This window comes from Lithobates pipiens, unplaced genomic scaffold (assembly GCF_037356315.1).
Source record: "Lithobates pipiens isolate NorthernLeopardFrog02 unplaced genomic scaffold, aLitPip1_a1.2 Scaffold_22, whole genome shotgun sequence".
In the NCBI taxonomy this organism is placed as follows: domain Eukaryota; kingdom Metazoa; phylum Chordata; class Amphibia; order Anura; family Ranidae; genus Lithobates; species Lithobates pipiens.
This window is the reverse complement of record NW_027507784.1, coordinates 8,666,473-8,679,086: the sequence shown is the minus strand read 5'-3', so window position 1 is coordinate 8,679,086 and position 12,614 is coordinate 8,666,473. Positions and strand designations below refer to the sequence as shown.

The 12,614-nt window shown below is 43.8% G+C and overlaps 1 protein-coding gene across 1 annotated transcript in view; it reads left to right on the top strand.

The window, feature by feature from the left end:
• LOC143925290 (uncharacterized) overlaps positions 1–12,614 on the top strand; it is a 40,776-nt gene that overhangs the window by 14,391 nt on the left and 13,771 nt on the right. Inside the window, exons 3-4 of the mRNA XM_077449874.1 lie at positions 5,306–5,335; positions 6,527–6,661. Coding sequence (XP_077306000.1) covers positions 5,306–5,335; positions 6,527–6,661 — 165 coding nt within the window. The remainder of the gene's footprint in view (positions 1–5,305; positions 5,336–6,526; positions 6,662–12,614) is intronic.

Here is a 12,614-nt window from a genome sequence, read left to right as displayed (position 1 = left end):
GCATGCGTGGCACTTTGTCCGATCGGAATTCTCTACACACAATCGGACAAAGTCCGATCGGATCATGTTGTCGGAAAGTTTTATAGCCCACCTCTAAGCCCTTGTACACACGGTCGGAGATTCCATCGGAATGTGTCCTATCGGACTGTTTTGTCCGATATTCCGACTGTGTGTGGTCTGCATCGGACTGTTTCCGTCGGAAAATATCCGTCGGACCAAATTTTCCAACTTGCTGGAAATATTTTCCGACAAAATGCTCCGATAGGACATACTCCGATCATGTGTAGAGAATTCCGATCGGACAAAGTGCCACGCATGCTCAGATCAAATTCCTACATCAAAGCTATTGGCTACTAGCCTGAACATAGTACCGTCGTAACGAAATGACGTCATCACGTTCTGAAAGATTGGATTTTCCGACAACTTTGTCCGACCGTGTGTATGCAACAGTTTTGGACAAGATCCGTCGGACAAAATCCGACGGATTTGGTTGTCGGAATCTTCGACCATGTGTACAAGGGCTTAAACTTTGTCCGTCGGATATTCCGACGGAAACAGTTCGATGGAGCCCACACACAGTCGGATCATCCAACTAAGCGGTCCGATTGGACATTGTCCGTCGGAATGTCCGACCGTGTGTACAAGGGCTTTGAGGGAGAAGCGGTTTAACCTTAAACTATGAAGGGAGTTTTTCACTTTCAGGGCAATAAGGATGTGGAACTCTCTTCCACAATTGGTGGTGGCTGCAGAGAGTATGGATATTTTTAAGAGATTCTAGGATGTGCATCTTAAAATGTAAAGTTCAAATTTACAGAAAAATCAGTAAGGTGAACTTACACAGGTCCCTCTCTTTGCCCCCCCCCCCCTCCTCCAATCCCACTGACCTGGACTAAGGTAATTTCCGGTTCTAAGCCCCGGAATATCCACTCCAGGAGCCCGGGGCTCAGGAATCCCATCTGCAGCCATGGGTCTTCTCCATAGCTGACAGGACAAGCTATGCGGCTGCTGATTGGTCAGCGCCATGTGACAACGCTGACCAAATGGAATGCTCCAAAATGTCCCTCTTCAGGTCCCATTCAGCTCAGGGGATGTCTAAGCCAGGGGCTCCTGCCGCGGATATACCGGGGTTTAGAATCGGAGATTGCCGCAGTCCAGGTCAAGGGGGCGAGGAGGGGGACCTGTGTAAGTTCACTTTACAGATTTTTCTGTAAAGGTGAACTTACCCTTTAAAGAACACAACATACAGGAAATAATTATAGACACTGACACATGTGCACCTACACAGGTTGAACTGGATGGACTATTGTCTTTATTCAACCTTACCAACTATGTAATTATGTAACAAGTGGTTAAAGGTATGTTTTAAAAGGCGAGAACCCTTCCTTATGCCTCTGGTGGTGGTTGCAACTTCTGTACATGCACATTGTAAATTTTGTGATTTTTCAATTTGGTATTACTTCACAGACTTCATCACAGACTTTTTATAGTATGAATTTTTCATTTAGGTTTTTTACATCAACTGTTTCTCATTATAGACCTCTGTTTGCATGAATTTTCTTATGTCTTTTGTACTTTGGATATTCATATTGTACAGATTTTTTACTACATCATTTTTTTTTTAACTGAATAAAAAAAAATGTATACAAACACGTTTATTTTCAATTAACGGAAACCAAGTTATCACAATTATTATAATTACATGCAAGAAAAACACTTAAATGCTTTTCTATTTCTTTATCGTCCTGATATTTTATGTGTATAGACCTATGAAGAGGATCTATGCTTTGAAATATGCGGGCTAAAATCACAACATTTTTCAATTAAAGTGGCTTTAACCGGTTCCCGACCACGCACGCCGATGTACGTCGGCAGAATGGCATGGGCAGGCATATTGGCGTACAGGTACGTCCAATCTTTTATACCGCCCTGCCATCGCGAGCGCGCCGCTGGCGGCGCATTTGCGTGCTGTTCAGGACCCCCGTGAGTCCGGTCGCAGGTCCCGCGGACTCGATCGGACTCAGCATCTCCCCGTTCTGCCTAGCAACAAGTGATGCTGATCTCTGCTCCATGTGATTGGTGCAGAGATCAGTGTTCACTAAATGAAAGCCCAACCCCCCCACAGTTAGTAACACACCCCTAGGAACATTTAACCCCTACACTGCCACCCCCTGGTTAACCCATTCACTGCCAGTGTCATTTACACAGGAATCACTGCATTTGTATAGCAGTGATTGCTGTATAAATGACAATGGTCCCAAAAATGTGTCAAAAATGTCCGATGTGTCCGCCATAATGTTGCAGTCACAATAAAAATTGCTGATCGCTGCCATTACTAGTAAAAAAAAAAATTTATAAAAATGCCATAAAACTATCCCCTATTTTGTAAACGCTATAACTTTTGCGCAAACCAATCAATAATCACTTATTACGATTTTTTTTTAACCAAAAATATGTAGAAGAATACGTATCGGCCTAAACTGAGGGAAAAAAAATAGTTTTTTTATATATTTTTGGGGGATATTTATTATAACAAAAAGTAAAAAATGATGTGTTTGTTTCAAAATTGTCGCTCTATTTTTGTTTATAGCGCAAAAAATAAAAACCACAGGGGTGATCAAATACCACCAAAGGAAAGCTCTATTTGTGGGGAAAAAACAATTATGTTTGGGAGCCACGTCGCGCGACCGCGCAATTGTCAGTTAAAGCGACGCAGTGCCGAATCGCAAAAAGTGGTCTGGTCTTTGGCCAGCAAAATGGTCCGGGGCTGAAGTGGTTAATTAAAGGCCCCTTTCACACTTGTATGACCTAAAAGTCGTGCGACTTTGACACTTTGACTTGAAGCAATGCCTGTGTAATCTTAGGCCGCGTACACACGCGGGGACTGTTCGCTGAAACTGTCCGCTGAAACCAAGTTTCAGCGGACAGTCCGCTCGTGTGTGGGCTTTCAGCGGACAGTTTCAGCGAACAGTCCGCTGAACAAGGTTTTTCGGAATTTCCGAAAAACTGTCCGCTGAAACCTTGTTTCAGCGGACAGTCCCCGCGTGTGTAAGCTTGTTCGTCAAACAAAGTTGCGCGCATGCTCAGAAAGGATTTTCACGCCGAAAGTTATAATGCAGTGTATAGGACGTCGTATTTTTCGTCCCGTCGTACGTGCCGTTCACGTCATCGCGCACGGTTTCAGCAAACTGTTCGTCCGTCGTGTGTGGCCATGTCCGTCCATGCTAATTTTGAGCGGACTGTTTGCCGAAACTGTTTGACGGACAAAGTTGGGCGAACAGTCCCCGCGTGTGTACGCGACCTTAAGGTCTGTGGACCTCAAGCTGTATCAAAGTCGGTCCAAAGTAGTACAGGGACTACTCTGAAGTTGCTGTGACTCGAAGTTGCACAGATATGAAAGCTACTTATTGGAAACCATGGTGTATGACTTGTCGTGGGTCTTTGCAGTCCCAAGTCGCAGGGCAAGTCTAACAACTGTGAAAGGGGCTGAACAAATGTTTTGCCCCTGGTGAGGGATTTGTATGTGATCTGCCATCACCATGCAATGCTATCGCACTATAGAACATTTGCTGCAGATTTTATTATGTTTTCAAATGAGTCACTTTATTGATCTCAAAGTTTGGACTTAATAACAGTACTGTGTGTCATTTTTCTCCAACACTAGATGTCACCAGTCTTCTGGGTTGAATGATGGCCATCTTCATCCAACCCATGTTCTCTGATCCCAGGCTGTTAGCCCTTGTACACACGGTTGGATATTCCGATGGACAATGTCCGATCGGACCGTGTTGTCGGATAATGCGACTGTGTGTGGGCTCCATCGGACTGTTTCTGTCGGAATATCCGACGGACCAAGTTTTCCAGCTGGGCTATAAAATTTTCCGACAACATAATCTGATCGGACTTTGTCCGATTGTGTGTAGAGAATTCCGGTCTGACAAAGTGCCACGCATGCTCAGATCAAATTCCTAGACCAAAGCTATTGGCCACTAGCCTGAACGTAGTCCCATTGTAACGAAATTACGTCATCACGTTCTGAACGATGGGATTTTCCGACAACTTTGTCCGACCGTGTGTATGCAACAGTTTCAGACAAAATCCGTCGGACAAAATCCAATGGATTTGGTTGTCAGAATGTCCGACCCGTGTGTACAAGGGCTTATGGAGCTGCTTCCTGGAGTTATGGAGTGCACACATTCCATTACATGAGTGCCCAGGCATGTACTGGCCATCGGGACTACCGGGAGTTTCCCGGTGGGCCGATGGCTCAGTGGGCCACTCTGATGTAAGGGGGCTGGTGATGGGCCACTCTGATGTAAGGGGGTGCTGATAGAACACTCTGATGTAAGGGGGCTGCTCATGGGACACTCTGATGTAAGGGGGCTGGTAATGGGACACTCTGATGTAAGGGGTGCTGATGGGACACTCTGTTGTAAGGGGGCTGGTGATGGGACACTCTGATGTAAGGGAGTGCTGACGGGACACTCAAAATGTAAGTGGGCCGGTCTGGATGAAGTCCAGGGCCAAATTTCTGTCCCAGCCCAACCCTGTGAGTGCCACTCATAAAGAAGGTCCTACTACTACAGCCAAGGTAGAATAAAGAGGACCTATGACATCACCAGAGCAGCCTGAAGACTGTAGGAAAAAAGGGACATGTGAACAGTATAAGGATTGATATAAAATGGATCTACAGGGTCTTCAAGAAGGTGGGGGGGGCTTGAGTTAGACTTAAAGAGGGAGTCCGCCGGTAGTGCGCGTTTTTTTTTTTTTAATACTGCAGCTGCTGACTTTTAAAATAGTGACACTTACCTGTCCAGCGCGCCCCGCAATGTCGGCACCCGAAGCCGATCTCTCGATCGTCTCTCGGGTGCTGCCGCCGCCGTCTTGGGTATGGGAATTAGGAAGTGGAGCCTTTCGGCTTCATTTCCCGGTTCCCTACTGCACATACGCGAGTAGCGCTGCGCAATAAGTATGGACCCGCTGCCTCTGGGATCTGTGTGTTTCCCAGCAGGCAGCGGGGGAACTTTTGGAAAGGGGCGTAATCTACGCCCCTTTCCGCAGAGAGCTATCCTGGAAGTGGGTGCAGATACCTGTACTGTACAGGTACCTGCACCCCCCTCCCCCCTGAAAGGTGCCAATTGTGGCGCCGGAGGGGGGGGGGGTTTCCAATGAGTGGAAGGTCCACTTTAGGGTGGACCTCCGCTTTAAGACAGAATAATTGAGACTGTTACCTCTTTGACATTTATTCATTTTTGTAGAGGAGAATACTTTGCAGGGATCTCATATAGAAATATTTCCTTTTCTTCAGGTACTGAAGGCTACAACTGTACACAGAGAGGTAAGTCACCAAGTAAGCAATCTCTGATGCAAGAACTTGGTCAGACAATTTTTTTTTTTGTAAAAACAGCAATTTCAGCAAGAAAATTCACATTTTTCTGTTTGGCTTTTTTAGTTACGCAACAAAAACTCTACAGATTGATTTGATCTGCCTGAAGAAAACCAATAGATCTATACACTATTTGGTAGGGTTGTCCCGATACCACTTTTTTAAGACCGAGTACCAAGTACCGATATTTTATTCAAGTACTCGCAGATACCGATTACTGATATATATTTTTTTTATGACTGATGGGCACTGATAGTTGGCATTGGCTCATGGCTGGCACTGATAGATGGCACTGATAGATGGGCACAGATAGAAGGCACCGAGTAAGTGAAAGGTAAACTGCAGCAGAGAAAGACTGGGTCCCCTCCCCAATCAAGTTAGACTGTATTGGCGGAGCTGTGTTCTGTATATCTCTGGACTGGAAGGCTGTATTTAGCTGCCTGCCTGGAGGCCAAGTTTAAATGTCCCTTATACATAACAGAACACTTCGAAAAGTAAACATTCACCTGTTAACTGAGCAGTCTCCGTTCTCTTAATATATCAGATCCATTGACCGCCAACCCCCAGAATAGCCAACAGGAAAACCATTTTATACAGAAATTGGCAGATCTTATCAACTTCTCCACCACTGAACTGTTTAATGAGAACAAAGAATATACAGTTTCATCACTAACCTGAGGCTTGACAAAGAGGCTGGGCAGCCTTGAAATGTGTAGCCATATCTTCATGCCCACTGGCATGTGACATCATTCCCCATTGGTTTCCACACTGCTTCTTACATCCTGGGCTCTGCCAGCCGGTGGTGGACTACTCCCTACTCTGGCTCAGATGTTTTACTGCCATCAGCTGTTACCGAGACGGATACCACATTAGGCTGAACCCCTATGATAAGCAAATACGAGTTACCAATTTACTTTTTATGCTTTCAATAAATGTATTTTAATACTACACTCAGAGTGCGCCCTCTGGTGTTTCTTGTTATCATCACCATCTTTACCTGCCTTACAGCTCCGACAACATACATTTTCCAAATTCAGCACCAAAATAGACCAAGAGATTTGGTTATAATATTACCAGTGATCTCAAATGCGTTTTATAAAACGTCAATAAAACATTGTTTTAACGGAACATGGTGTGTTACAGAGGGGACCTCCATTACTGTATTGATGGATCCTATTTCCTATCAAGCATTACTCTTGGAAGACGTTCTGAATCCTGTATCAGGCAGATTCCCCTGCGTTACACGACAATATACTGCAATAATCCTGGACAATGCAGGTAAATATAAAAATGGTACTTAAACTGGAATTACATTTTTGTATATGTATATATATATATATATATATATATATATATATATATATATATATATACACACTATATTACCAAAAGTATTGGGACACCTGCCTTTACACGCACATAAACTTTAATGACTTCCCAGTCCGGAGGGTTCAATATTGAGTTGGCCCTTTGCAGCTATAATAGCTTCACCTCTTCTGGGAAGGCCGTCCACAAGGTTTAGGAGGGTGTCTATGGGAATGTTTGACCATTCTACTTCCAGAAGAGCATTTGTGAGGTCAGGCACTGATATCGGACAAGAATGCCTGGCTCGCAGTCACCCCATAGGCGTTCTATCAGGTTGAGGTCAGGACTTTGCTTGGAGCAACTTTGCATTATGTATTTGCAAATGTGTACCAACTAAGCCCCTGTTTTTAATGCAAACTGTTAGACAGGATAATTTGGATGGTAGCAGGTTGGCTGGTGAGTTGAGCTGGGAATTTTCTTTGGTTTGGTTTTGCATGCATTGCCCTTCCATGTGCTCCTTGTTGTGAAGGCCAGTTATAGATGGGGGGAGTGACCAGTTGCTTGTCACTGATGTAATATTGGTGAGGGGACACAGTGAACACCTTTGCTGCCATTTTGCTAGGTGCTTGGTGTCCAGTGTGCCCCTGTGCCTCTCAGGGGGGGGGGGTGGGCTACACCCAGGCTCACCTGTCCTCTATCTATCCATTAGAATGCATGTGCTTCTATTGTGGAGGCTCTCATATATTTACAAGAGTTAGGACTGCAGAAATACTGGGGTGCCTTGAAGCGGCTCTGCAGCCCTTCACATGTATTTTCAAATGTGTGCTAACTAAACCCCTGTTTTTTTCAAACCGTTAGACAGGACAATTTGGTTGGTAGGAGTTAGCAGATTGGCGGGCGAACTTTGGTTTGTTTTTCTATTTGGGTGCCCTTTCTGCTTACAATTTTTTCTTTTTTTTTCTTTTTGTGAACATCCAGTGTTTATCATAGCTGTACGTAGTATCATCATAGGGGTTGATGATATACTAAAGGTAAATAAATTGTGCACTTTGCAAGTAGAGTTGAACTCTGGAAAGACATTTGCTTCAGAGCTTAGTAAATGAGGTGCACCTTCCCTTTGCGAAGAATACCCAATCACATGCAAGGAAAATTAAAATAAAAAAAAAACATAATTTTTACTTGCAAATGGTCTGATGATGGAAGTCAGCAGAGCTTCCTCTCATTTAATAAGCTCCGGACAAATTCCCTAGCAAAGTCCACAAGTCCAAAAAATTAATGCATTTCAAACATATTAAAGAGAGAGGTTTCCCCTGGGTGGCAACTTTGGCATCCCTCATTCTCACCCTTTAGTGATTAAGGATTCGAGGATGATTTGCTTGATGCCATGAAGATGATGGTTCATATAGACTTTATATTTAGAGGATTAAGAAGGATCGAGATTGTATGCCCCTGAAGAAGACAAATGTGTTTGAAATGAATAGAGAAAGAAAGTGCAAATGGAAAAATCTATGCTTATGGGGTGCCACATCCAGTAATCAAGAAAGAGAGAGGTCTCCCTTGGGTGGACTTTTAAGGCACTAAATAGTATTAATTTGTACAAGTATTTATAGTAACAACAACGGTTTTTTTTATTTATAATTGAACAAGATTTAAAAAATACAATGGGACATGAAATATTGATTTATCTGAACAAAGCCATCAGCAAATATAACCGTACTAGAAGAAGCTCCTTACACCCAACGCGTTCCGGGACATAGTTCAATCCTTCTTCAGGGATGCATGAAAAGGAGAAGTTCATCTATAGTGTAATTAAGAGCAAATGCAGTCAGTTTAATCAATAGAGAATTGTACTCATGGTACAGAAAATACCACATATTTCAATAAATCCACTTACATGAATAGCGAGCTGAGTTTCAACATTCCATTGTCTAATATTAAAAATGTACCGTATTTGCCGGTGTATAAGACGACCCGGCATATAAGACGACCCCCTAACTGTGCAGGTTTTTAAAATGTTTTGCCCGTACTCACCGTTTAAGACGACCCCCCATTCCGAGGCTTCCGACGCTTCATATCCCTCTTCTTCGTTCTTGCTGGAGCCATTTCCTTCTTCCTTCTTGCTGGTGCTGGAGCCAATCACGGCGAGCAATGTATTCTATTAATGAATACAAAGCCTGCTGGGATTGGCGGAGGCTGTTACATCATCAGCCCGCGCCTCACTCTCAAAGTCAATCGGAGCAGGCTACTGTGTGTAGCCTGCTCGGATTGGCAGAGATTGCTACTCCAATCCGAGCAGGCTCTGTATTCATTTGAATACATCGCTCACTGGGATTGGTTCAGTGGTATATACTGTATGTAGCCGAAGCTACATACAGTATTACCGAACATCCAGAAGGCATCCCAGCAGCTGACCCGGCGTATAAGACGACCCCTCCTTTTTGCTCAGTTTTTTTAAGTGTAAAAGGTCGTCTTATACGCCGGAAAATACGGTAGATACATAACATGGATGACTGTGCCGGAGGGGTTGCTATCTCAAGGCATGTGGGCTTCAAATAAAGTGGATAAGAGTTCATACAACAGACTTAAAGTTGTGGCTCTACTCCCCGAGGAGAAATATCTCCTCACATTCCAAGGCTGCATGATGGCCAAGAGGATATACTGAGGCCAAACAAGGAGATCCCTAAAGAAAAGAAAATAAAGATAGTATGCTAGATTGTACTGGATTGTGACTCCAAAGTAAGAGCGCAGAGTATGTTTGTTATGTGGGTGCATAGAACAGCACAATAAAAATAAAAATAGTAATCGAGACAAAATACCTGAATATGATGGATGCACACAGAGCAAAGACATCCACACAGAGTTGGAGAAAAAAGATATATATATATAAATATATATAAATATATGTGTCTCTGCATACCAAGCATATAAGGATTGGTAGTAATAGAAATTTGTTTTTGTTCCCATTAAATAATTGTACAAAAAAAAAATATATATATATATATATATATATATATATATATATATATATATATATATATATATATATATATATATATATATATATATATATACCGTCTTTATCGGCGTATAACACGCACCCCAAGTTTAGGAGGGAATTTTGTGGAAAAAACTTTTAGGAGGGAAATTTAAGGAAAAAAAACTTACATTTAAATGCCCATCAATGCAGCCTTATCAGTGTCCATCTGAAGCCTCGTCAGCATCATTTGCAGCCTTGTCATGCAGCCTGTCCTCATTGCAGCGTTTTCATGCAGCCGGTCCTCATTGCAGCCTTGTCATGCAGCCTGTCCTCATTGCAGCCTTGTCATGCAGCCTGTCCTCATTGCAGTGTTTTCATGCAGCCTGTCCTCATTGCAGCCTCGTCATGCAGCCTGTCCTCATTGCAGCCTCGTCATGCAGCCTGTCCTCATTGCAGCCTCGTCATGCAGCCTGTCCTCATTGCAGCCTTGTCATGCAGCCTGTCCTCATTGTAGCCTCGTCATTGCAGCCTTGTCATGCAGCCTGTCCTCATTGTAGCCTCGTCATTGCAGCCTGTCCTCATTGCAGCCTCGCCATTGCAGCGTTGTCATGCAGTCTGTCCTCATTGCAGCCTCGTCATTGCAGCCTTGTCATGCAGCCTGTCCTCATTGCAGCCTTGTCATGCAGCCTGTCCTCATTGCAGCCTCATCATTGCAGCATGTCCTCATTGCAGCCTTGTCATGCAGCCTGTCCTCATTGCAGCCTCGTCATTGCAGCCTTGTCATGCAGCCTGTCCTCATTGCAGCCTTGTCATGCAGCCTGTCCTCATTTCAGCCTCGTCATTGCAGCATGTCCTCATTGCAGCCTTGTCATGCAGCCTGTCCTCATTGCAGCCTCGTCATTGCAGCCTGTCCTCATTGCAGCCTCGTCATTGCAGCCTTGTCATGCAGCCTGTCCTCATTGCAGCCTTGTCATTGCAGCCTGTCCTCATTGCAGCCTCGTCATTGCAGCCTGTCCTCATTGCAGCCTGTCCTCATTGCAGCCTCGTCATTGCAGCCTGTCCTCATTGCAGCCTCGTCATTGCAGCCTGTCCTCATTGCAGCCTGTCCTCATTGCAGCCTCGTCATTGCAGCCTCGTCATTGCAGCCTTGTCATGCAGTTTGTCCGTCTTAGTGCATTGTCCGCTTATGTTTCTAAAAATGGCGCCGCCGAGATGTTTTGTGTATCTCGGCGGCACCCGGAAGTTGTTGGCAGCTTTCGGCTGCTCTCGGACCTCGGCAGCTTTCGGCTGCTCTCGGACCTCGGCAGCTTTTGGCCGCTCTCGGAAGGTCCGAGAGCGGCCGAAAGCCGCCGAGAAGGTCAGAGAGCGGCCGAAAGCCGCCGAGAAGGGCTCTGGGCAGCTGAAAGCCTTGCATAGCCCAAAAAATTGTGCGGAAATCGCGGAGTATCGGCGTATAACACGCACCCGCAATTTTCGCCTGATTTTAAGGGGAAAAAAGTGCGTGTTATACGCCGATAAATACGGTATATATATATACTGAGCATGTCCGCCGGAGTGGCAAGATGGATGCTGGGAGCTGTGATGTAGTACCATCCAGCAAACTCCAAAACGCAGGTTGTATAACCAGGCGGTTTTGTGTGCCGGGCAATCCTAATAGTCAACTGAAGCACAAAGAGGAAGGAAGTACACATAGGGGAGATAACGACAATGTACATTGAAAGAATTTCATAATATATAAAGCCTACAAGAAAAAAAAAGATCTTTAAATATAACAATGCATATGCCCACATAGTATTAAGAAAACATTCTCACAGGCACTAGTTGTGTAGTGATGGTAAATAGAAGGTAGGTGTTTTACAGGTGGAATTATAATGGTACATGTATCACTTAAAGTATTAATATCTATAATGCAAAAAAGCAAAGATATGATATATAAACAGAGGGAAGGAAAAGACATGCAGTGTTAAAAGACATGCAGTGTTGGTTCCCATTACATGTTCACATCAGAAAATGGCATTAATGATTTATATGATTGTTATTCTAAATACATCCATATGCACAGCAGTATTTTATGTATATATAAATACATTTGCAGAATACATTTGCAGAAAAGGACACTAAGGTATGGACAAACCCCCACAAACATATAGGAAAATAATCTGTGTGCAAAACTACCTCATAAATACAGACAAAGAGTGCAGGTATACTAATGAAAGTTTTAGCAAACCGATTAATAAATTACTACATTCAACATTTACTTTTCCATTCCACCTGAGGAAAATCCATCAAGGAATGGTTTACAGCATATGACCACCTTGAGATCTGGGGGCGATGTAGCTTTAAGCTGGTAAATCCATCTTCATTCCATCTGGAGGAGGGATTTATTCCAGTCACCCCCCCGGGATCAGGGTGTATCTGATCCAATATCAAAAATTTGATGTTGGAGAACACTCCACCACGGACCAGGGATACATGGGGTCCCAGAGGGAGGTCGGGATTACATATTGCGGATATGCCCTCCTCCAGAAATCCAGTTTGGTCTTACTGAGGTAGAAACAACTACAGCTGCATTTGCAGCATGTAGATAACTCCGAAGGTCCTGCAGTTTGCAAAAGGTTTTGGGTAAAACTTTTTTCCCGTTAAGGTGGATAGTTTTTTTTTTATGTAAACATGTATCTGCAATAGTTACATGTGCCGCACATGAATGTGCCTTTATATTTTTAAACTCACTACTTATAATCTTGTCATTGATAGAGGTAGCTCTTCTGAAAGTAAGTAAAGGTTTTGCCAGGACAAATTGTCCCAATGATGGATCTAGTGTCAGCATGTGCCAGTATTTTTCAATATTTTTTTGCACTTGGTTTTGTTGTTAGTTATGTCTAGTAATGATTCTTAAGCCGCGTACACACGGGCGGACTGTATGGCCAACTAAGTCCGTCAGACAATCCG